At 40.5% G+C, this 26,731-nt stretch overlaps 2 protein-coding genes across 10 annotated transcripts in view; one reads left to right on the top strand and one right to left on the bottom strand.

Moving 5' to 3' along the window:
• Positions 1-8,386, bottom strand: part of LOC131936833 (transforming growth factor beta receptor type 3) — a 116,566-nt gene extending 108,180 nt beyond the window's left edge. The window contains exons 1-2 of the mRNA XM_059293924.1: positions 8,094-8,386; positions 5,079-5,219 (exon numbers count right to left, since the gene is read on the bottom strand). Coding sequence (XP_059149907.1) covers positions 5,079-5,163 — 85 coding nt within the window. The 5' untranslated portion in view covers positions 5,164-5,219; positions 8,094-8,386. The remainder of the gene's footprint in view (positions 1-5,078; positions 5,220-8,093) is intronic.
• Positions 8,387-13,059: 4,673 nt separating this feature from the next.
• The window catches only part of LOC131936830 (EEIG family member 2), a 63,352-nt gene continuing 49,680 nt past the window's right edge, over positions 13,060-26,731 (top strand). For 4 of the 9 annotated variants that reach the window (XM_059293914.1, XM_059293918.1, XM_059293912.1 and 1 more), the window contains exons 1-2: positions 17,816-17,961; positions 26,516-26,657. The gene's annotated coding sequence lies outside the window, so the exon portion shown is untranslated. Of the gene's footprint in view, positions 13,217-17,815; positions 17,962-26,515; positions 26,658-26,731 lie in introns of those variants that run through there. The other 5 variants (XM_059293920.1, XM_059293916.1, XM_059293919.1 and 2 more) reach the window with 2 other exon arrangements.

Raw genomic sequence — 26,731 nt, 5'->3', positions numbered from 1 at the left:
GTGGACTAACCAGCCTTAGGGAACAGGGTGGACTAACCATGGGGCAGCCTTAGGGAACAGGGTGGACTAACCATGGGGCAGCCTTAGGGAACAGGGTGGACTAACCATGGGGCAGCCTTAGGGAACAGGGTGGACTAACCAGCCTTAGGGAACAGGGTGGACTAACCAGCCTTAGGGAACAGGGTGGACTAACCATGGGGCAGCCTTAGGGAACAGGGTGGACTAACCATGGGGCAGCCTTAGGGAACAGGGTGGACTAACCATGGGGCAGCCTTAGGGAACAGGGTGGACTAACCATGGGGCAGCCTTACTGAACAGGGTGGACTAACCATGGGGCAGCCTTAGGGAACAGGGTGGACTAACCAGCCTTACTGAACAGGGTGGACTAACCATGGGGCAGCCTTAGGGAACAGGGTGGACTAACCATGGGGCAGCCTTAGGGAACAGGGTGGACTAACCAGCCTTAGGGAACAGGGTGGACTAACCAGCCTTAGGGAACAGGGTGGACTAACCATGGGGCAGCCTTAGGGAACAGGGTGGACTAACCAGCCTTAGGGAACAGGGTGGACTAACCAGCCTTAGGGAACAGGGTGGACTAACCATGGGACAGCCTTAGGGAACAGGGTGGACTAACCATGGGGCAGCCTTAGGGAACAGGGTGGACTAACCATGGGACAGCCTTAGGGAACAGGGTGGACTAACCATGGGGCAGCCTTAGGGAACAGGGTGGACTAACCATGGGGCAGCCTTAGGGAACAGGGTGGACTAACCATGGGGCAGCCTTAGGGAACAGGGTGGACTAACCATGGGGCAGCCTTAGGGAACAGGGTGGACTAACCATGGGGCAGCCTTAGGGAACAGGGTGGACTAACCATGGGGCAGCCTTAGGGAACAGGGTGGACTAACCATGGGGCAGCCTTAGGGAACAGGGTGGACTAACCATGGGGCAGCCTTAGGGAACAGGGTGGACTAACCATGGGGCAGCCTTAGGGAACAGGGTGGACTAACCATGGGGCAGCCTTAGGGAACAGGGTGGACTAACCATGGGGCAGCCTTAGGGAACAGGGTGGACTAACCATGGGGCAGCCTTAGGGAACAGGGTGGACTAACCATGGGGCAGCCTTAGGGAACAGGGTGGACTAACCATGGGGCAGCCTAAGGGAACAGGGTGGACTAACCATGGGGCAGCCTTAGGGAACAGGGTGGACTAACCAGCCTTAGGGAACAGGGTGGACTAACCAGCCTTAGGGAACAGGGTGGACTAACCATGGGGCAGCCTTAGGGAACAGGGTGGACTAACCAGCCTTAGGGAACAGGGTGGACTAACCAGCCTTAGGGAACAGGGTGGACTAACCATGGGGCAGCCTTAGGGAACAGGGTGGACTAACCATGGGGCAGCCTTAGGGAACAGGGTGGACTAACCATGGGGCAGCCTTACTGAACAGGGTGGACTAACCATGGGGCAGCCTAAGGGAACAGGGTGGACTAACCAGCCTTAGGGAACAGGGTGGACTAACCATGGGGCAGCCTTACTGAACAGGGTGGACTAACCATGGGGCAGCCTAAGGGAACAGGGTGGACTAACCAGCCTTAGGGAACAGGGTGGACTAACCATGGGGCAGCCTTAGGGAACAGGGTGGACTAACCATGGGGCAGCCTTACTGAACAGGGTGGACTAACCATGGGGCAGCCTTAGGGAACAGGGTGGACTAACCATGGGGCAGCCTTAGGGAACAGGGTGGACTAACCATGGGGCAGCCTTAGGGAACAGGGTGGACTAACCAGCCTTAGGGAACAGGGTGGACTAACCATGGGGCAGCCTTAGGGAACAGGGTGGACTAACCAGCCTTAGGGAACAGGGTGGACTAACCAGCCTTAGGGAACAGGGTGGACTAACCAGCCTTAGGGAACAGGGTGGACTAACCATGGGGCAGCCTTAGGGAACAGGGTGGACTAACCATGGGGCAGCCTTAGGGAACAGGGTGGACTAACCATGGGGCAGCCTTAGGGAACAGGGTGGACTAACCAGCCTTAGGGAACAGGGTGGACTAACCAGCCTTAGGGAACAGGGTGGACTAACCAGCCTTAGGGAACAGGGTGGACTAACCATGGGGCAGCCTTAGGGAACAGGGTGGACTAACCAGCCTTAGGGAACAGGGTGGACTAACCAGCCTTAGGGAACAGGGTGATGTCGTTAGTCTATGAAAGCAATACACATGTATTACAACTATACATTGGTATCGATAGGTTGTGATAATTGTAAACGCTTGTATTACAAGTGTATAGCGGTAACGATAGTTTGTGATAATTGTAAACGCTTGTATTACAAGTGTATAGCGGTAACGATAGTTTGTGATAATTGTAAACGCTTGTATTACAAGTGTATAGCGGTAACGATAGTTTGTGATAATTGTAAACGCTTGTATTACAAGTGTATAGCGGTAACGATAGTTTGTGATAATTGTAAACGCTTGTATTACAAGTGTATAGCGGTAACGATAGTTTGTGATAATTGTAAACGCTTGTATTACAAGTGTATAGCGGTAACGATAGTTCAGGCCTGATCGTTAGGCTTGATACAGTGTTGTCGGAGACACGAAGTTGACAGGGGAGTGGTGAGGGGGGGGGGGTGGCTGATGCACGAATATTATGGAGGGGGGTGGCTGATGCACGAATATGGAGGGGTGGCTGATTTGTAATTCCAAGAAACGTTTCAGATTACGGTCTTGTACAAAACATGTAAGTCAGCAGTTTCCAAATAAGGGGGGGGGGGTAGCGCAACTCCTGGGAAGGCAAAGACTAGAGTTTAAATACCGGAGACATGAAAAAGGTCGTAGCAAAGTACCATCACATTTTTAAAAGACATGATATACTGCTGTAAAAAAGTAAATACTCCTATCATATAAACAACGATCCGGTTTAAAACCACGATCGCTGTGTCCCCGGCTATCGGTGCCATTATACGGCGTTTTTTACTTCCTACTTTATTTTTAGTTGCAAAATGGTTGGCCCACAAACTGTTCGCTCTTTTGTCGTGTAGAACAGTAGGGGTCAAGGTTATATTTCAGTTACAGTACAGTTACAAGTATCAATTTATATTAAGAGCGGGGGTGGGGGGTGGGGCATGATTGATCTTTTAACAACAAACCTTTGGGTAAAATTGATGTTATATAAAGAGAGAAGAGATGGGTTAGAGAGGACGTCCGACAAGCCACAAATACGTTGGTTTTCCTACTCGGGGAAGTTGGGACCATAAGTATTGAAGACGGGACCATAAGTATAGAAGATGGGACCATAAGTATAGAAGTTGGGACCATAAGTATTGAAGATGGGACCATAAGTATAGAAGCTGTGACCATAAAGTATAGAAGATAAGACCATAAGTATGGAAACTGGGACCATAAGTATAGAAGCTGTGACCATAAAGTATAGCTGGAACTTTAATGGAAGCTGGGATCATAAAGTATGACTGAATGGAAGCGGGGGGAGAGGGGTAGGTCGGCGATGACGGTCCGTGGGTGTAGAGGGGGGGGGGGGGGTGACGGTAGTAAGTACACACGAGCCTTCATGAATGGAAATGTATTCAAATGGCTTCAGCTCTACATTACAACAATGTCGGCAGTAAACTAGGATCAAATAACATTACTACACTATTGGCAATAACCTAGGATCAAACAATATTTCTACAATGTCGGCAATAAACTAGGATCAAACAATATTACTACAATGTCGGCAATAAACTAGGATCAAACAATATTACTACAATGTCGGCAATAAACTAGGATCAAACAATATTACTACAATGTCGGCAATAAACTAGGATCAAACAATATTACTACAATGTCGGCAATAAACTAGGATCAAACAATATTACTACATTGTCGGCAATAACCTAGGATCAAACAATATTACTACATTGTCGGCAATAAACTAGGCTCAAACAATGTTACCACATTGTCGGCAATAAACTAGGATCAAACAATATTACTACATTGTCGGCAATAAACTAGGCTCAAACAATATTACTACATTGTCGGCAATAAACTAGGATCAAACAATATTACTACATTGTCGGCAATAAACTAGGCTCAAACAATATTACTACATTGTCGGCAATAAACTAGGATCAAACAATATTACTACATTGTCGGCAATAACCTAGGATTAAACAGTATTACTACAATGTCGGCAATAAACTAGGATCAAACAATATCAAACAATATTACTACAATGTCGGCAATAAACTAGGATCAAACAATATCACTACAATGTCGGCAATAAACTAGGATCAAACAATATTACTACATTGTCGGCAATAAACTAGGCTCAAACAATATCAACACATACACAACAAACATGGTAGCACCAGGCCAGGGAAGAGAAGCCTTTTGAGTTTTAATTAAAGTGTAAGAATCAATATGCCCACATTATAATAAAATATTTCCATGAGTATATACACACACATATATATATCACTCAGTGGCTACAAAATGTAGCACTAGTTAGCTAAACCATGGAGCACACTGTAGCTACAACATGTAGCACTAGGTAGCTACAGCATGTAGCACCCAGTGTCTACACCATGTAGTACTCAGTGGCTACACCATGTAGCACTAGGTAGCAACACCTTATTGAATTAAGTAGCTAGATCACGTAGCACACAGTAGCTACATCATGTAGCACCCAGTGTCTACACCATGTAGTACTCAGTGGCTACACCATGTAGCACTAGGTAGCAACACCTTATTGAATTAAGTAGCTACATCATGTAGCACACAGTAGCTACATCATGTAGCACCCAGTGTCTACACCATGTAGTACTCAGTGGCTACACCATGTAGCACTAGGTAGCAACACCTTATTGAATTAAGTAGCTACATCATGCAGCACACAGTAGCTACATCATGTAGCACCCAGTGGCTACAGCATGTAGCACCCAGTAGCTACACTATGTAGCACCCAGTAGCTACACCATGTAGCAACCGTAACTACAGCATGTAGCACCCAGTAGCTACACCATGTAGCACCCAGTAACTACACAATGTAGCACCCAGTGGCTACCCACCACAAGAACTCACCTGCCACAGAAACAGCAACTAGCCCCAGCAAAAGGGCCCAGCATGATGATGTGCAGGTACTCCAGTAAGAAAATAACCACTGCATTATTCCCTCCCTTTAGACCTGGGTGAGCAGGGTATCCTCATAAGTGAATAACATTCCTGAAAGGTTAGCACACAAACATGAGACAAGAGCAGGATAATGGTGGCGGCACACCCTCAATTTATAAACTTTTCAAGGGCTAACATATCTACAATTTATATATTTTGAATCTGGGATTTAAATATATTATAATTATAATACTGTTTTTTAATCAATTCTTTTTGGGTTTTTTTTTGTTTCAATGTATTAATCTGACAGTAGATCTGAACATTTGATAAATCAACTAAATAATTGATGAGGTAAATGTATAAATTGTATAAATGATATGCTCAATTCTTGTGCTAGTTTTTTTTTTATAAATTTGTTATAGACTTTAACTATTATGTAAGATTAATTAATATTCAATGTTGATTTGTTTATTTTAAGTAAACAGATTGTGAAAATTAGAAAAATTATTCGATACTTTAAAAGAAAGAACTTGGACTAAAGGATTAAAAACTAGCCTTTATTGTCATGTAGGGTTTTTCATGAGTTATTTGATCTTTCTTCCTTATAATTCATCATCATTATAATCAACTGCAAAATATTTATACTTACAGCTAGTGGTATTTTTTAAAAACGTTTGATAGCTAAATTTAACTACTCATAATATAAGCATTGTTTATATGACAAGAAAAATCTACTATAATTGTCAACTGTTAAAAATGTTTCAAACAGTTATAAAATGGTATATTCTAAAACTATATAGCTTTTGTTTTTTAAACAATATTTTTTTTCTTTTCAGTGCATCAATTATAATATTATATTGAGGGTGATGAACATGAATTATCTTAATTATTTTTGTTAGTCATGAAAAAATTATAATTAGGCCTAAATATAAAATATAATACAGGGTTTACAGTTGTTTCAAGTAATTCAAGTATGTCCAGTTTACCTGCTTAACATAGACCTATTCAGTGACCACTGTGGTGAATACACACATTAAATCAAATGTGAATAAAATTTTAAATATAAGTTTGGCATCCATAATTTTGTTATAGGTTGATATAAATAATAAGTGCAGGTTAGTCTTCATCACCTGTAACATTTATTCATACAGGTCTAGAGTCTAGGTTGTAAGCTATTTGTATTTGGTTAAAATGCTTTACACGTAATTCACGTATTTTTAAAAATTCTTATGTTGGTGTCTACTAATTTGTTTTCTTTTATCGACAAAACAAAGTTTTAAAAACTGCCTCCTTTCTTACAATACCTATAAAATAGATCAATATAAGGCTAAAATAAAAACGTAAGGACTATACTAAATTAAAACTGCAAACTATTTAAATGACATTGATGTTTTAAGACCATATTAATATGGATTCCACATCAAGACAGAACTATGACTAGATTCTATGTGGTTGTACTAGGTAATGTTATATTATCAAATACATAGATCTACCGCATACAATGTTTTAAAAAAAAAAGGCTTTAAGTTAAATAGACCAAACTTAAATTTTAATTCGGCTGTTAATTCATTAACTTAATGTCAAGTTTGACTTAATAATTACTTATGAACTAGATCTAATTTTGCTGTATTTAAATTCATTTTAGGCCTAATACTTTTGCATGATAGGCCCCTAAGTGTAAGTATTATATTTATACGATCTAGATATAGGATCTAGGACTATTTATTTAAAATGTATTAAGAAATTTCATTGAATAGGGATAAGCCAATTAGGCCAAACTTTATTAATTTATTAACTAGGCCTACTAACTTCACAGCCGCTTATTTTCTAAATCATAGGACCTCGCAACTAAATTTATTTTATATCGGACAAAATGTATGAAATACTAAAATCAGTCCCCCGTCTAAAAATAAACCGGTAGTGATCTCCCCTAAACTTTCTCGAATATTCTTATATAAAACAACAAGGGGATGGTAACTGGGGATATAGTTATGATTTTTAATCCATTTTAAATACTAAAACTTTTAAAAATAGAATAGAATCTCAGTAAAAAACAATTGCGCACCAAGCGAACGCCTAATAAAGGTGTGTATAATAGTGCGCAATATTATTAGTACTTTTAAAATTTACATTAGTTTTTTGAGAAATCGGAAGTAGCGTAAATTACTACTTCCTGTCAACGGAAATTACTCAAAATTTAACAGAAGGTAGAGAATTAGATCTTTTACTTACATGTGAAATTTCATTTATCTATCTGAAATAGTACTCAAGTTATAGGCTTTTAAAAAATTCAAAGTAGGAAAAGTACCACTTCCGGTTATCGGAAATCGCTCAAAAGTTGATACGGATCTACGATTTTGATAAAATACTTATATATGAAATTTCATCAACCTAGCTGTAACGGTACTCAAGTTATCGTGTTTACACACGGACAGACAGACAGACAGACAGACACACACACACACAGACATACGGACAAGATTGCAAAATTATGTTTTTCCGTATCAGTGAGGTGTAAAACGTCGAGATTTGTAAAAATCTCGATTTTTTTTTTTGCACGATTACAATACTTTCTCTATACTACGTATATACGAGAAAGTAAAAAACAAAGCGAGTCTAATTAATTGTATCCGAATTATTAAAACCCGAACTACCAAAAACAAAACAAGCGTAATCGACTACGCTGTTAAAATCTAGATTCTAGTACTGGGAAAAAATCGACTGGTGGTTGGGAGGGGGGGGGGGGGGGGCATAAAAAATGGCGCAGAAGTATTGACCAGCGACCGATAAATTTAACCTAAATTATTTATTTTAAACGACAGGGGTAATATTCACTAGCTCTGTAAATAGGTCATTTAATACAATTACACGTTATCAAACGAACACATTCATTAAATAATATATTATTAAAATAACAACCTAGTATATTCAATGCGAAATCATCGAAGTATGTTAAAATCGCGGGAATAAACATAAAAAACACACCTCGTTTTTTAGGGAAACTCCATCACCACGGGCAAGCCTGCAGTGTATAAGAAACGAGACTGTGGATAGGGGTTTTGATAAGGTTTTTTTTTAAAAATAATACTCCAAAAGAAAAATGCGAATGCTAGCACTACACACACATTGAAACGCAATCAGCGGGTTGGTTTACGCTATAAATATCCATTGATAAAATCCGTTTAGAGCGAATAACTGGGATTAGTGATGTTAGCGTCGACAGTACGATTTCCTACACCACGAAACTAAACAAACTAAGCGTGTTGTCATTTCGCAGGGAGCTTAATTAACCTCTCTCCATATAAGGTCTTCTGACGTCACGGCCTTCAGAAGCAGTGCCACCTATTGAACGTTAATGTAGGGCATTGGGTTTGACTGCGCCGTTGCAGATAGAACGATGCGAGAGGGCTTATGCTTCCAATAAAAAAAACCAAGCAATAAAATTCAAAAGTGCACAATTATAATTCCATTTCATTTTTATCTGGTTGCATAAAGGCTTTAAACCCGGGCCTATGATCTGGGGAGTTCGGAGTGTTGAAAATATAAACACAGCGCTGACCTCGATTTCAATCGATTTGACCTACTTTTTTAGAACAGGTAATTGGGTCTTGGCAAACAACTTGTGAATTTATTATCAAGGTTTTGATAGAGGGGTTGATAAGGAGATTAGAATGGCATTGTTCCGTTTTTTCCCCAGCCAACTATAATCTATAGGTATTTATCGAGTAAGTTTAAACTTGAATCCTGATCTGGCTAGAGAAAAACTAGGATAAGAATGTTTGTATGTAAAGGGTGTATGTTTTACCGAGGCCACAGCACACTTAAGAGGGTTTAAATTTTTTTAAAAAGAAAAACAACATAATTGTATTGTAAACAATGGACGAATATAGATTTTGTTGTAAATATTTGTTTTAATTTTAAGAAAAGGTGTTATTTTCAGAACAGTTGTGTGTGGTCTTCAGTTGTGTTTTTATCAATAAAACGACAGGGGAATAGAAATGTATTAGGCGTTGTTTATTTGTGGTTCAATTTGAAGAGAAAGTTTTCTTAAATTTCAAATCACACTAATATATTCCGGTAATGGATTACATATTTAATTACATATTTAAAAGTGAATGGCCGTTATAGTTTTAAAGCGTGGATTCACATCCAGTCGCGTAGGTTCTGATTTACGGGAAATTGTGTAGGCCTAACCCCTCTCTTCCTCATAGTGTTGGGTGTCCCAGCATTCCTCATATTGTGCACCCTCTTCCTCATATGGTGCACCCCCTTCCTCATTGTGTGCCCCATTCCTCCTATTGTAAAAAGTGTGATTGTGTGCTTCTTCATATTTTTAACGTATTTCGCCAGCCACCCCAAGCGTGTCTAGAAAAACTTATTGAGTCCTCGTGTTGTTCATGTGGTGTTGTTTTTTTCTTCTTTTTTTTGTTACACATACGCACGCTTCCCTGCCAAAGTTGTTTGTAATTAGTGAATGGAAGTGACGTCACCCCCTCTGCTTCCTCGTACACATACGATATTATAAAATTAAAGACGATTCGGTGTCACCCCCCAGAGATAGAATTAGTCATCTTTTAGGGGGTGGAGACGGAATAGAATAACTATATAATTTATATAGCTAACATTTACATAAACCAGTGTCTGCCCCCCCCCCCCCCCCCCGCCGGGAATACTTGAAAAAGCAAACTTTCTTTTTCGTGAGTTGTCACCCCCTCTCACCCCCTTTGAATGGTGTCACTCGATACGGGCGGCACCCCCGCAACCACCTTGTGATGCCATTGGGGAACGGCCAGGTTAGCGTCTTTTTAATAAAAAAATAAATATTATATTTATATGATAATTTTATACAGGTTATAACTTTAAAGAAAGATAACTCTATAAATGTCAAACACTTTAAAAAACACGAAGCTATTTCCCCTTATACGCTAAACCTAATGCCTGTTATAAAATTAAAGGGATTTGTGTTGTGATTGTTAAACAAGTGTTATAATGTTATAATTTTACATTAAAATTTTCTAGGTATAATTTTTTACACACAGCTCTCAGGTTTCAGTACTTTAATGGAGGAGTGTGTGTGTGTGTGTGTGTGTGTGTGGGGGGGGGGGGGGGGTTAAAACAAAAAAGTCTTAGTGTGATACAGTCAACGATAATAAGATAATTTCAGATACAGCCGTACCGTAAGAAAGTTTTTAGTTAGGTGAACTTAATTACACACACAAGTTCTAATTCCGATAAACTCGCTTTGTTAATCCTATAGGTCTGTGAGCAGTTTTAAAAAATAAACACATCGGTCTAAGTTGGAGACAAGAATTAACACATTTGTCTCCAAACAAACAACAAAAAATAAACCCACGGGACAAATACGAACATTTACAATTTTTATCCATTTTAACAGGTAATTTTGGCATCAGTGTTGCCCTGTTATATCTTGTTCACTTTTGTATCATTGTTTTCATCGTTGACTTGTGACCACTGATATAGATTTACAATACATGTAATCAGAACTCTTTCTGACGTAACCTTCATTCACTTTAGTTTACATATAGGCCGCCTACTTAATACAAAACCTCTTAACTTTTTTTTATCAAACCTGAAGTTTCAATTTATCGGTTAATTAATTAATTGTTAATTAGAAAGGGAGACGTTGGGAGAAGAAAACCTCGAGAGTTTGAGCTGAAATATTGGCAGTGGTATAATAATTAGTAGCATGTAGAAGACACTAAAAATGAGGCATTCTTTTCATTCAGATAGCTATACCCATAACATTCCCACAAACAATATCATTTTTTTTCCTTTTTTTTTTTTGCAATATGATTTCAATACATTTTTTTTTTTAAATACTTTTATTTGCAATTTAAAACAAGTACATCAACATCAAATTATTGACATAATTTCGAACATCAAATGAAAACGAAAGGTTTTGCAAATGTACACAATGAATATTTACAAGATGTCATGTATGTGATTATACAAAATTGAAAGGCATAACAGTAAAGGGGGTGAAGGTCAAATGCAAGTGACAGGAGTCGGGGTGAGAAGTGGAGGGGAAATTATTCACAGAGGGGGTGGGGTTGTGTAATTTTTTTTTTATTAATCCAATTGTTTTAAACATTTAAATCAGTAATAATAATTTATTTGATAGATTTTACACAGCATCAAAGACATGAACATCAATTGCATATATAATAATCAAAGGGAGAAAATAAAATGGCATAAGAACTAGACTAAAATAAGGTGTGCAAACTAGGTTTCTCTTGACTGCTTAGTTTACTGTGCTCTGTCCTTAGCTGAGGAGTCAAAAGTTCACAATGTAGCCACCCATGGACAGAAATAGAAACGACCGTGGGAGAAGTGTCGCTGTAATACACATACTGATCTATCATTCCAAAACTTTCCATGACATAAAATTGACCCTTGGCAATACAAATAAGTTCTCATTTATATAGAGAACACCTAGCCAATACACTTAGGCAATTCTACTAGGACCCTAAATAACAGGTTAAATTATAGTTTAAATTGTGATTCATTTTTGTATTTGTGCACTATAAAAAAGAAGTACACGAATTATTTGTAGGAACTTTGTAAATAAACCTAGAAAAAAAAAATTTTGTTTTGAAATATCGCGAAATGTAGGCAATAGTTTAAAAGTGTACTGTTATATAATTCAGTAATGAAGATTATTTCCCCTTCTCTATATTAGCTCCCTTTAATTAATAATTATTTCTACATTTGATTTTAAAAAGCAAAAATACATTTATCTTCCACTAAGCCAATTCATTTATAGGGGAAAATCTATCAATATCTTAATAAAATAATTGCAGCCACATTTAATTTAAAGTTTGGTAAGCTGATATTTTGGAAAACTGTGTTGACAAAATAAGTGCTTCAGTGTGGTGTTTGTGTGGGATTTGGTGTGTATGATGTGGGGGGGGGGGGGAGCGATTGTGTGTGAATCGTGGGGTTTTAGGGTTTGTGGTGTGGGTCGTGCTATGTGGCATAGAGGGATGTGGTGTGGTGTGGGGTGGCTGTAGGGGGGGGGTTGTGTGGGGTGGCTGTAGGGGGGGGTTGTGTGGGCTGGCTGTAGGGCGGGTGGTGTGGGGTGGCTGTAGGGGGGGGGTTGTGTGGGCTGGCTGTAGGGCGGGTGGTGTGGGGTGGCTGTAGGGTGGGTGGTGTGGGGTGGCTGTAGGGTGGGTGGTGTGGGGTGGCTGTAGGGTGGCTAGTGTGTGGGGTGGCTGTAGGGTGGGTGGTATGGCTGTAGGGTGGGTGGTGTGAAATTTGCTTTTGGGTTTGGTTCGTGGTGTCTTAAGTAGTTCACAGTGACCTCAGCATTTGAAGGGATAAATTGGTCAGCGTTATATAAGCCCAGTCGTTTTACTCACCCTTACATAAATCTCGTTTTACTAACCCTAACATAAATCCGATACCCATCATAGCTTGGTTGACTCAGTGTCGTTGTACGGACTCTAGCCCGGGATTTAAACTCGAGACTTTTGTGTTAGAAATCAAAAGCTCTACCATTTGATCTACGACGAGTGTGGTGCGCGTATAATTTCCCTTTAGTTGTTTTTTTTTTTTAAATATCTTTGAACTTATTTAGAATCTATATCTTTTAATTTTTTTCAAGAATTACATTAATTACAACAACAAAAAATGTAATGTCCTTGTCTTTTCTGTACTTTGTCTGGATTTGTCTGAGCAAATCTATTTTTAAGCTCATTCTCGACGACTCAGGCGCCTTCGTTGACCAACAAAATATAGGCACATTTATTAAGCCCCCGGCCCCCACACCAGGAGAAAAAAAATTGATTTGTCGCTTATTTTCGCAGCAGTAGCTGATTCCATTTTAATAAAAGTACTTTAAAGCGAATTTACTTTTAATTGAGCGACCCGGAAGCTATTGTTCTATATATTTACGCATGCGCGAAGTCTGAATTGTCATTCATAGATTTAGTTGGAAAAAAATACATCTGAATCTGGTAGATGTCACTAGACTAGACTGGCAAGACTCAGATTACTATTCTTGACTAGTCATAGTGGGTGTTGGTCAATGGTAGTTGTGAAATTTTAATGGATGCATTACAATTCTAATCAACCGTAGACCTATAAAGGTATGTCAGCTTTGTCTTCTTTTAAATTATGATAGGCCTAGTTGATGTGAAACAAACTGTGATTCACTCACAACACTAACCTAGCCTAACACACTGCAACAGCAACTCACTACAGTACACTCACTACAGACTAGTCTACAGTACAAGTACACAGATGAGATTGTCTCACACACTTTACAGTTTACAGATAATCTGACCTGATAGATCTACAGTAGTCTAGCTAGAGTCTAGATGTCTAGGCCTAGAATCTAGATCTAGAATCTAGTAGATCTAGCTCTACTACAATTCTACAAGTACAAGAATTAAAAGTAATTCTAGTTCGAATCAGGATTCTATTTACTATTTATTTAGCCTAGTATTTTTTTTAGTTTGTCTATAGGCCCTAATTCTAGAGAGGTAAACTATATAAAATATAACGAAGTGACTACTGACTACTCGGAAGAAGATATTTCTCCCCAACGTTTCCACTTAGGTCTTAGTCGGCAAAAGATAGCTCTGCGCATGCGCAGTGAACTAGGGTTAGGGCTAGATTTAGGGTTAGGGATAGGATTATGGCTAGGGATAGGATTAGGGATAAGGTTAGGGTTGGTGTTAGGGTTCTGCCGTTGTAAACACACGCATGCCCAGTACCGTCGAAACATCGCCGCAATGGCAAATCGTAGTTTCTCTCCATTGCGCATGCGTATCTTTTTCCGGCTAGCATCGGCCAAAATATAATTAGGCCTAATATATTATAATTTAAATTCTTTGTAGGCCAGGCTAATGATCAGCTAATCTCATTTAGGGGAATTTTCTTTACCAGCGTCCCATGATAATAATGGAATATTAATAAAATCAGCATTGTCAAACATCCCTCATATATTTAATCTAGAATAGAATTATAACCCCATTTGTTTCACATTGATGAACCCTTCTCTAATTTAAAGTAATAGTTCAGTTGTCTGCTTTAACAAAATCTGATTTGAATCATAAGTCAGGTGTGTGTCTAGATCTAGACCTCTGCTAAACCACAGAGACTGACTAACCTGTGGTTGACCAGGTAGTCCAATATATATCTAGTCAACTGTCAATATTGCTAACTGATAGATTTTAGTAGATTCACTAGGTTTACATCTGGAATTCTGTATAATCTAAGTATTTACATAAATCTAGATTTAGGAGCTAGTGTTTTTGGATTAATGAAAGAAATAACTTATTACTCATTATGCTATACTAAAGCGGTTTCAGATCCCTGCAGAAGTCCATGTTGAAGTATTAAAATTTTAAAAGAAACTTCAAACTCTATCCTGCGTATAAAAAGTGAAAATGAGATGACATTGCTCGTGTTTAATAAAGACACCTCTAGTTTCTACCTTTGATATTTAGGCCTAATAATAAACATTATCAATAAAATACTAAAGTTTTATATCAGTTATTAGGTAGGCCTACACAATGCATGTTATTGAAAGAGTAACTTGGTTGCAGTTGAAGGTTCTACTAGATTTTTATTGATGACCACATAGAGGAGGAGGGTTCATCAAAACTGGACCGTATAAGGGAGGAGGGTTCATCAAAAGTGGACGGTGTCTAGCAGATTTGGGGGCGGTTTATTATTTCCCATGTTATTCTCTTAACTTAATTCTTTTCAATATTTTATTAGGCCTATGTGAAATCAATATTTATTTCACATTATTTTAAAAAAATTGATTGTTTTGTGCATTTTAAATTTTGCACCAGTGTGAAGTATGAATGGGAATATAAATTAAGGTGTGTGTTGGTTCTTTGGAGTATGTATTTTAATGCGTGGTGTAATGTGTTATTTCCCCGTCTTCTATTTGCTCCCCTTGATTTAATATTGTTATATATATAAACTTGTTGTACAAGGAAACAGATTTGTGTCTTTTTTCTGCTCTCACAATAGTCCAGAATTTTCAGAGTATTTTTTATTGTATATTAACATATATATAATAAGTGCAGTATTTAAAAATAGATATAGATGTATTTATTAGTATTGAAAAATCGGATGATTATAGATACCAGTGTCCGATAATGGAATCTTCTTTAAAAAAGGGGTGTTGGGTTGTTAGAAGTATTGTAATCTCGACTAATTTTATGGTTAGAAATTAGGGTTAGGCGTATGGTTGGACCAGGGTTGGGGTTAGGGACAGGGTTAGCATTGACATTAGCCAGCCATGTGTGTATTTAGTTAACTACCAGTAACCTAACACCCCTTTTTTAAAGAAGATTCCATTATCAGACTACGGTGTAAACATTCTCCCGAAAAATCTATTATCAATCAATACATCAGTATTAGAAAAAGTAGAAAAGATTGCTTCTATGTTGAAACAATAAATCATTATTAGATATTTATTCTTGATGTACATGAATATGCATGAAATCAACACATGCATGATTTCAAAGTTATGGCATTATTTTATTTTTATTCTGCCTACTTTGTAAACACTGACCTTTTTGTTTTTATTATTCAGGAACCTGTGTAGTGTATAGATATATATGTCATAATTTAGCATGTTTACATATGATAATTGTATGTGTGAGTCTGTTTATATCTGTGAAAGGTAAACAAGATAAATGCCAACACTAGGTCCAACTCCTATTTCTGATTTAATAATTTCAATAGTGAGTCATGTGTTTTTAAAGCAGATATATTTAAACAATATTGATAACAGCCTATATTATGGTCCTGGGATTTGTGTTCTTGGCACTTGAGGATCCCCAGCCATGATTTACTGTCCCTCAGGTTTCCATGTGTTTTCTTGGTATAGTTTCTGGTTAAATTTTACCTTGTTTCTATTTGGTGTGTTTCTTACTCATTGTTTAGCTTTTTGTTTTTATCCAGTTGGAATAGTTCCAGTTTTTAACCTTTGATGCCAGCCATCTTTGTTGTGTCTGGTCATGCATTGGGTCTAGAAAAATGACATTTGCATAGCTTGACCACAACAACACTGGGTAACTGGCTGCATACAGCAGGGGTCCTGTATACACTAAGCTTTATTGAAAGGGCAGTAGGTATTGTAAATATTTAGTGGGCCTATGGTTTGTTGTAAGGACAGTAGGTATTGTAAATATTTAGTGGGCCTTTGGTTTGTTGTAAGGACAGTAGGTATTGTAAGGACAGTAGGTATTGTAAATATTTAGTGGGCCTCTGGTTTGTAGTGAGTCCTGATGGAAAAGTAGGCGGGGAGGTAGTTCTCAACGTTATGCTGCACACACTTTATGAACCACTGGCTGACCTTGCTGGTGACCTTCACCTTCCTAAATATAGGCTTCTCCGTGAACACATATCTTGGTCACGGTGGAGCGGAGCGAGACCACTCGACTGCATGCACCGATGCGGTGGTCCAGTATTGTGGTGAACAGATGGTGTGTTGGTGTGTTTGTTGATAAAGTGGACCTCAGTGTGTGAGCCGTTTATGAGACTTTTTATCTCGTCTGTCTGTTGTTCACGTGACCAGGTCGTGCTTGATTGTTTTTTACCTTGCGTCTATCAAAAACCAACTTGTATTTCACGGGGAGGAACGACCCCCACCCCCCCCCTTCCCTATTTGTCCTGAAAGCAGAGCATGCTGCTAAAAATAAGGTGGCACCGATTCTATTTTTACCTTCCGTTCATCATGTGCCAAAAGCAGCAGTCAGACGTATCAAAATGTTACGGATGTCGCCGTGTGTTTGAATACGCTCTTGTGTCATTCGCTCATGACGTCAAGCTTGGGGGGGGGGGGGGTGTCTCACCGTGCTTGACGTCAGGGGTTACATGTAAGGGGCGGGTGTCTGGTGGTGTCTGACGTCTAATTAACAGAACGCCATTGATTTTATCAGACGTAAACATTGTTTGCACTACAAGGCTTGTTCCTACTACTATATTTAATTGTAGTCTTGATAGGGAGAGTTGTCATCTAGCTTATGTGAAGCCGGTGGTCCACCATCTGGTTGTTCCAGATTCTGGTTGTGTCACGTGTAACCAGATTCACGACCGTTTATGTTATACGACACCTGTATTTGTTAGCAGACGTGGGTGGAGGTTCACGTTACCAAGTCTTGAACTACATTCCTTTAACCAACTTTCACGCGAGATGCGCCATTTGTACGCTCGTGTTTTGCTAGTTTGTGGCACTGCATTCTTCTTTGTGGACTACTTGACTTGATTGTGAGGGGGTGAGGATTCCACGCATATCTGGTTTACCAGAGTGATTATCTGGTTGTTTAACCCCACCATGTTGTGTGCATGTGTTGCATGGGCAGGGCTTACCTCGTGAACTCTCGCTAAAGGTCACCTGATATTTCTGGCAGTGGTGCACTCAGCTGCGGTTATGTGGGTCAAATGTATCTGATCTGACGAGCGAGTCTAGACTACAGACGCCATTGTTGTGGTTCACGCTTCATCTGTCTCCTACGTCTGCCTCGGTGCCTGCTCAGCTTCACTAGTTATAAAACTACACGGTTCATAGATTTTTTTTAGATAACCCGTTATTTAAACCACGTAACGTTGGAGGTTGGAAAAAAATAACACTACTGGCATGCGCCCCTCTCTCCCCCCACTCCGCCTGACATAGTAGGTCAGCGCCCGCTCTATATCCGCGCAGTCTGTAAGCGGTGTTACCACTTCCGAGTAGAGTCTTCCCTTGCTCCTGTCAGCGGGGCCAGTGTGTTTACTACAGCGGTACGCTCTCACAGTCTCACACTACCCTGCTTGTTACACCAAGCTGGAATTGTTCACTATTTCACTAGGGAGTTTTCTTTTCACGGTACGTTATTAAGGTGTTTTCATTCTATTATATTTAGCTTATATTTACAAGTAAGTATACAAACCATATTTCTGTAAACGCTATTTTATATTTTGATTTCTTTGTAATTTTTCACGAGTTCGAATAGTAGTTCAAAGTTACTGGCTAATAGACAGGCTATGTACCCAGGTGCTGACTTAGTCTCAGTTGTCTGTACTGTCTACACCAGAGACTTGTCAGGCCGTAGCTGTCATTGGTAGTTTATTATCAAACAGTTTGAAGTACCATATCGACTAGGGTTGGATTAAACTACCCGGTTTGGTTTTAGGCATACCACAGGCTCAGGTTTGACGGTCGTACATGCATGCCATGAAATTTATGGTGCAGCTACGGGCTGACTGTAAAGATGTCAGTAAGACGTCTTTAAATGTGTTTAGTAGTTCTGCTGCTTGTTTAGTCCTGTTGTGCTTTTAGTCCTATTACGTTTTCGCGTGAAGTTGTTATCCTAGACATGTTTTGCGTCTAGACCTAAATCTAACCCTAGCTGTTTGCCTGCCGTGAACGATAATCAGGTGCGCATTCTTGGATCGATTTGACAGGTGTGTACAGCCTCGCTGTCTTTGTTTACGTGTGCTGTACTGCCGTGTGCCATTCTATCAGACTTTTTGTATTTATCAATTGCGGTGTGTACTCACATAAAAAAAAACGTTCGTGGTATTGTGAAGGGTTTAAACCCATCACCTTAGTTATCGTGCTTGCTTCATTTCCACACGTATGATGTGTTACTTATTGGTGTTATAAAGACCATAATATATTTTCATACAAAGAGCCGGATATTTTGATACAAAGAGCCACACGTTTTCATACTGTTTAACCCATACCACCTGACTGAAGCGAACATGTAAACGTCTTGGTGTAAAGCAATACACGCCCAAAGCTAGACCATATCTTGCTTGTAATCACACCTTACTCTAAAAATAGTCTTTGCTTGACTAAGCACTACTACCCCCCCCCCCCCCATCAGTAGAGCAACTTGGCTTGGCGCTCCTGTGTGCCATATGTATCGCTGGGTGCACCGGTACTTAAGATTCTTACTCATTAGACGAGCACACCTACTAGGTAGAGACTCGCTCATCTTCTATTCCATTAGTCAGTCACACAATTAGTATACAAAACAGCAAATGTTAAAATTCATCAGCACAAGTTGTACGCGTCGTACCCCCCCCCCCCCCCATATTAGTCTGGACCTGTAGAAAACAATCTTCTCTCTCTACCATAAACCTGAAAATGTTACAGGCGGCTCGCTTCCCACTCCCATCCCATATGGAACTTACCAGAAAAGCCCATATCACCATGGAACTGTACCTGCCAAGTCCCGCCCACTCCATGAACCTGGAAGTGTACCAGTCCCCCCCCCCCCCCTTCATGAACCGGAAACTGTACCGGCTAACCTCCCCCCCCCCCCCCCATCCCAACTATGGAGGATCGCCTCGAGTCGTGAGTAGCTGGCCGAGAAATGTAATTACCCGGTGCAGGCCTAGCACCCGACCATCTTGGAATTGTATTATCTACTGATGAAGTATTGGCGATAACCCCTGGGGAAACTCTTGGCTCCATTTGAAACTACAACTTGGTTTGTCCCACGTGACAGCTGGCTATTTATAGCTTTATTGCATTAGTCGCGTGATGCTTGGGAATAGTATATTGCCGTGTGTACAAACGCAGCTGTTTTGATCTTGAAATTAGCTTTTTATCTCATTTTTGTGCATTAGTACTTATTAATACTTTCTTTGGCACCCCCCCCCCCCCCCCAATACTGATTGTAATATTGGCACAAACGTGGCTTAAGGCAAGGAGAATATAGACTTCAACTTATTTAATTCCCGCCCCCACCCCCTTTTTTTTTATCCCACCGGTTTTTTTTTTGGGGGGGGGGGGGGGGTCTTCCATTTGGATCATTCTCTCCTCTCCCCACCTCCCACCTTGCTGAAGTTATCTTTTATGTCCAACACTACACAGGCATATTTCCAATCCGCCAATCACACACAGCCCAGAACACCAAAACGCACATCTAATCACACAATCCAATCATTACCCTTATCACAGCCTATCACAATCCAATCATTACCCTTATCACAGCCTATCACAATCCAATCATTACCCTTATCACAGCCTATCACAATCCAATCATTACCCTTATCACAGCCTATCACAATCCAATCATTACCCTTATCACAGCCTATCACAATCCAATCATTACCCTTATCACAGCCTATCACAATCCAATCATTACCCTTATCACAGCCTATCACAATCCAATCATTACCCTTATCACAGCCTATCACAATCCAATCATTACCCTTATCACAGCCTATCACAATCCAATCATTACCCTTATCACAGCCTATCACAATCCAATCATTACCCTTATCACAGCCTATCACAATCCAATCATTACCCTTATCACAGCCTATCACAATCCAATCATTACCCTTATCACAGCCTATCACAATCCAATCATTACCCTTATCACAGCCTATCACAATCCAATCATTACCCTTATCACAGCCTATCACAATCCAATCATTACCCTTATCACAGCCTATCACAATCCAATCATTACCCTTATCACAGCCTATCACAATCCAATCATTACCCTTATCACAGCCTATCACAATCCAATCATTACCCTTATCACAGCCTATCACAATCCAATCATTACCCTTATCACAGCCTATCACAATCCAATCATTACCCTTATCACAGCCTATCACAATCCAATCATTACCCTTATCACAGCCTATCACAATCCAATCATTACCCTTATCACAGCCTATCACAAACGAGCAGGCTCCTGCACCAAACTACCTACAGTCGCGGTGTTTGTTTGTCCGTGCCACGTGAACCAACAGTGCTGTTTGCTGTATACAGTTGATTAAATATTGATCTCCGCCTACCCCAGCACGGCCGCACGTAACGAGCAGACTAAATAATCCCGTTATCCCATCATTGGCTAACTGACCTTGTAGAAATCTGGGGATAGTTTATGGTGGTCTGTAGGCTTAGCTGAGCTTCAGATATCTGGACATTCGTCTTGTGTGTGTGTGTGGTCTTCAGATATCTGGACATTCGTCTTGTGTGTGTGTGTGGTCTTCAGATATCTGGACATTCGTCTTGTGTGTGTGGTCTTCAGATATCTGGACATTCGTCTTGTGTGTGTGTGGTCTTCAGATATCTGGACATTCGTCTTGTGTGTGTGGTCTTCAGATATCTGGACATTCGTCTTGTGTGTGTGGTCTTCAGATATCTGGACATTCGTCTTGTGTGTGTGGTCTTCAGATATCTGGACATTCGTCTTGTGTGTGTGGTCTTCAGATATCTGGACATTCGTCTTGTGTGTGTGGTCTTCAGATATCTGGACTTGAAGGGTACTATAATCTTTTTGCCGTATGGACAAGTTAGTTTGAAGGGTACCATGGGCATAATCTTGTCACAACATCAAGTTTGTGTTAAAAGGGCGCCATAATCTTGTCATAAAATGTATACGTTTGTGTTTGGAGTGTACCGTAACCTTGTCACAGAATGGACAAGTTTGTGTCTGATGGGTACCCTAATCTTGTCACAACATGGTCAAGTTTGTGTTTGAAGGGTACCCTAATCTTGTCACAACATGGTCAAGTTTGTGTCTGATGGGTACCCTAATCTTGTCACAACATGGACAAGTTTGTGTTTGAAGGGTACCCTAATCTTGTCACAACCCGGACAATCCTGCACTTGACCAACCAGCCAAGGTTGAATTAGGAGGGACATGTCCTCCCTCTGTAGCGGTGCCAGGTCTAGTGAGGCTTTCACGGTGTATGGGGGAGAGGGGGTGTTTATTTCTTATAAACAAACATTAAGAAGAAAACATGGCTTGACTTGCACCAAGTGACCGAGCTGCTACACGTCCATCCATTGATCGCCATCACAGCTACCGGTCGGTTTATCTTTAAGAATAAGCATTGCATTTTTAAAAAAGCAATTTATTTTATTTCGAGTGATCGAAAGTATCTCCATTTCAGGAACATTATAAGGACACTTTTAGTTTTTTGAAAATGTCATTAGGCTCAACATTTCAGTATCATTTTGACGATAACCCTGCAGTTTCCTGTAAATAACATTCCTATCTCCCTGCCTCCCTCACTAGATCTGTTTGAATATTTCAACTGGAAGTCTAGCTATTTTGATTGATAAGTTATGCGGATTGACATCTCACTTGTCATTTGTACTAAGTTTTAACAACACACCTTTTACTGGTAAGGCACTTTCAGTTTTTAGAAACACGATTTTGCTTTGCTGTACACCTGATTGTTTACCGTTTAATACTTAGGGTATTTCACCAATTATTGTTGGTGTAATGAGTGCTGCTGGTGTAACATTGGTGTGTTGTAACTATGGTTGGTGTAACATTGTTGTGTGTTGTAACTATGTTTGGTCTGGTGCACCTGCACGATGTCTGCTGTGTATAACATTGTTGTGTGTTGTAACTATGTTTGGTCTGGTGCACCTGCACGATGTCTGCTGTGTATAACATTGTTGTGTGTTGTAACTATGGTTGGTGTAACATTGTTGTGTGTTGTAACTATGTTTGGTCTGGTGCACCTGCACGATGTCTGCTGTGTATAACATTGGTGTGTGTTGTAACTATGGTTGGTCTGGTGCACCTGCACGATGTCTGCTGTGTATAACATTGTTGTGTGTTGTAACTATGTTTGGTCTGGTGCACCTGCACGATGTCTGCTGTGTATAACATTGTTGTGTGTTGTAACTATGTTTGGTCTGGTGCACCTGCACGATGTCTGCTGTGTATAACATTGTTGTGTGTTGTAACTATGTTTGGTCTGGTGCACCTGCACGATGTCTGCTGTGTATAACATTGTTGTGTGTTGTAACTATGGTTGGTCTGGTGCACCTGCACGATGTCTGCTGTGTATAACATTGTTGTGTGTTGTAACTATGGTTGGTCTGGTGCACCTGCACGATGTCTGCTGTGTATAACATTGTTTTGTGTTGTAACTATGGTTGGTCTGGTGCACCTGCACGATGTCTGCTGTGTATAACATTGTTGTGTGTTGTAACTATGGTTGGTCTGGTGCACCTGCACGATGTCTGCTGTGTATAACATTGGTGTGTGTTGTAACTATGGTTGGTCTGGTGCACCTGCACGATGTCTGCTGTGTATAACATTGTTGTGTGTTGTAACTATGGTTGGTCTGGTGCACCTGCACGATGTCTGCTGTGTATAACATTGTTGTGTGTTGTAACTATGGTTGGTCTGGTGCACCTGCACGATGTCTGCTGTGTATAACATTGTTGTGTGTTGTAACTATGGTTGGTCTGGTGCACCTGCACGATGTCTGCTGTGTATAACATTGTTGTGTGTTGTAACTATGGTTGGTCTGGTGCACCTGCACGATGTCTGCTGTGTATAACATTGTTGTGTGTTGTAACTATGGTTGGTCTGGTGCACCTGCACGATGTCTGCTGTGTATAACATTGTTGTGTGTTGTAACTATGGTTGGTCTGGTGCACCTGCACGATGTCTGCTGTGTATAACATTGGTGTGTGTTGTAACTATGGTTGGTCTGGTGCACCTGCACGATGTCTGCTGTGTATAACATTGGTGTGTGTTGTAACTATGGTTGGTCTGGTGCACCTGCACGATGTCTGCTGTGTGTAACCTCTGCCGTGTCAGACACCAGTTGATTGACAGCCCGGCGTATAAGCGGACATTCCTCACATATCTCGGACAGTAAATATTTATACGGCCAGGGCGGTGATGGCTATCTGCTACGTTGGCTGGTCCCTGGCCTCGGCTCAAAAACTCGGATACTTGGTGTGTTTTATTGGCATGCATATTGTGAGAAATGGAGGGTTAACGAGCGCTTCCAACTGGACAAGCTTAGGGCTAGTTGTCTTTGTAAGGTTTCTTGTGGAGAGTAAATGATCTACGGATAGTTGTATTTGTAAGGCTTCTTGTGGTGACTAAATGATCCACGGATAGTTGTATTTGTAAGGCTTCTTGTGGAGACTAAATGATCCACGGATAGTTGTCATTGGAAGGCTTCTTGTAGAGACTATATGATCCACGGATAGTTGTCATTGCAAGGCTTCTTCTGGAGATTAAATGATCCAAGGATAGTTGTCTTTGTAAAACTTCTTGTGTAGACTAAATGATCCACGGATAGTTGTCATTGCAAGGCTTCTTGTGGAGACTATATGATCCACGGATAGTTGTCTTTGTAAAACTTCTTGTATAGACTAAATGATCCACTGATAGTTGTCATTGCAAGGCTTCTTGTAGAGATTAAATGATCCACGGATAGTTGTCAATGCAAGGTTTCTTGTGGCACTAAATGATCCACGGATAGTTGTCATTGCAAGGCTTCTTGTGGAGACTAAATGATCCACGGATAGTTGTCATTGCAAGGCTTCTTGTGGAGACTAAATGATCCACGGATAGTTGTCATTGGAAGGCTTCTTGTAGAGACTATATGATCCACGGATAGTTGTCATTGCAAGGCTTCTTGTGGAGACTATATGATCCACGGATAGTTGTCATTGCAAGGCTTCTTCTGGAGATTAAATGATCCAAGGATAGTTGTCTTTGTAAAACTTCTTGTGTAGACTAAATGATCCACGGATAGTTGTCATTGCAAGGCTTCTTGTGGAGACTATATGATCCACGGATAGTTGTCTTTGTAAAACTTCTTGTGGAGACTAAATGATCCACGGATAGTTGTCATTTTCCTCTAATCTTTGTCCTTTAATCAGACTACTTGGTCCTAAAATCGGACGCCTCTCCTTTGGCATCTGTCCTGTGTTTTAGTAAAATGGTTGCCTGTGTTACTGAAGTGTTGTTGTAATGACAACATACTGTCGTGTGATATCAACGTGCCAGAACATCTAAGGCGAGCTAATGATCTGCTGCGTTAGGTGCTTCAGCAGCTAAGTGGACTGGTCAAGGAATGAACGCCTGATGATATGCCGCGTTAAGTGCTTGAGTATTCAGGCTTGATGGTTTGTGCCGTCTTCCATTGGTTGGATGGGGGACAGTTATGAGCCACGTGACCGTGGGAGGAGGACAAGTGTTGGCGATCCCTGACCCACCTCTCAAGTGCCTCACTTCAACATCTGACACTTTTTTATGTGGACACTACAGGGGGCGAGGGTCATCTAGACCATATTCCTATACTTACCATTTCCCGTTTGTAGTGCATCTAAAAGCTTGTAGAAATTTTCTCTCCTTGATTATTTCTCCTGCTATTTCCCGCTGATTGTTACCTCGCTCTTCTAAATATTACTCGAGCTTGTGTTTCTTGCTGACCTAACGTGTGATTATGTTTCTTGCTCGCCTTGTGTGTGCTTATGTCTGACCTTACGCGAAATTATGATGTTTCTTTCTGATCTAAGGTCCTTGTTCTGTCGACTCGTGAATCATTTCCAAAAAATGTCATCAGAAATTGTGTACGCATAATTTCATCAAATAATGGAAGGCGTGCGAGGTTGTCCAAAAAAAGGGGGGGGGGGGGGGTGGGGGTGTTGTATCATGTCGAATTTCTTCCATCAATTACACCTGGTATCTGCTTGATCAGTGACCCCACTAAGTTGTGTGTGATGGGTATTGAACTGGGCCAGTCTTATACACAAGCAGTTGATGCGGCTCCTTCCTCCATTACTGGATGTGGTTTCTTCCTTCCTTCGTATTGTACACAGTTGGGTATACACATATAGTATTAGCATGATTACACATGTGTATGACAATGTTGTACTAGTGAGATGATGGCGTGTATACAAGATCATTAGGATACTTTACCTTGTCGTAACCTCTCTTGTCTTGCTATTGTTGGTTAATGACCCACTTCACTGTTAGACTAAATAGTTCTCGTTTGGACGATAGATCATTTCTCACTCCCCCACCCTCATCCTTCCCCTCCCCACCGTTACATAAGCAAGTAGTGGGCGATATTGCACTTAGATGTACTAGCACTGTGACCGGCTCTATTTTGGGACCAACTTTGTCAAGTACACAATTATAAAGGACGCACGCAGTCAGTGGTTGTATTGTTTACTGACATATAGTCTGAGGTGCTGGCGAGAGAGTTTTAATGCTGTTCTAGGTTTCTAACATGTAACTGTGGGTCTGTAGCTGTGGGTCTGTAGCTGTCTGTAAGATGTAACCGTGGGTCTGTAGCTGTGTGTAATATGTAACCGTGGGTCTGTAGCTGTCTGTAACATGTAACCCTGTCTGTAAGATGTAAGCCCAGGTCTGTAGCTGTCTGTAACATGTAACCATGTGTCTGTAGCTGCCTGTAACATGTAACCGTAGGTCTGTAGCGGTGTGTACCCACACAGCCGGGTAGTGCAGATAGATAATATATGGTGTGATGTTTTCAAGGACAAGATTAGACCAGGCATATATCAGTAACCAATCATTCGGGTAATCGATAGCGTTGACCATAGATGATTGATTACAGCAGCATCCGTGTGTTGTTGTCCAAGATAGTAGGTTGACATCTTTGTTTTTCTGTTCCAGGTTACTTCCAACTTTGAGTGTCAGGACTAACTGAAGGATTAGTGGAGTATTTAATTTCAACTGAAGGATTAGTGGAGTATTTAATTTAAACTGAAGGATTAGTGGAGTATCGACTCTTTGACAGGTCAAGGACCGGCTACTGGTAAGTTCTACTGCACCTACGTTTGTTAGCAAACTGTGTTGCTTTTAGTTAGTCCCTGGTTTGTCAGGGAGAAC

This window comes from Physella acuta, unplaced genomic scaffold, assembly GCF_028476545.2.
Source record: "Physella acuta isolate Inbredline_101_S28 unplaced genomic scaffold, ASM2847654v3 ptg000189l, whole genome shotgun sequence".
NCBI classification, from domain to species: domain Eukaryota; kingdom Metazoa; phylum Mollusca; class Gastropoda; family Physidae; genus Physella; species Physella acuta.
The sequence above is the reverse complement of the archived record's forward strand: the minus strand, read 5'-3'. Positions and strand labels throughout refer to the sequence as shown.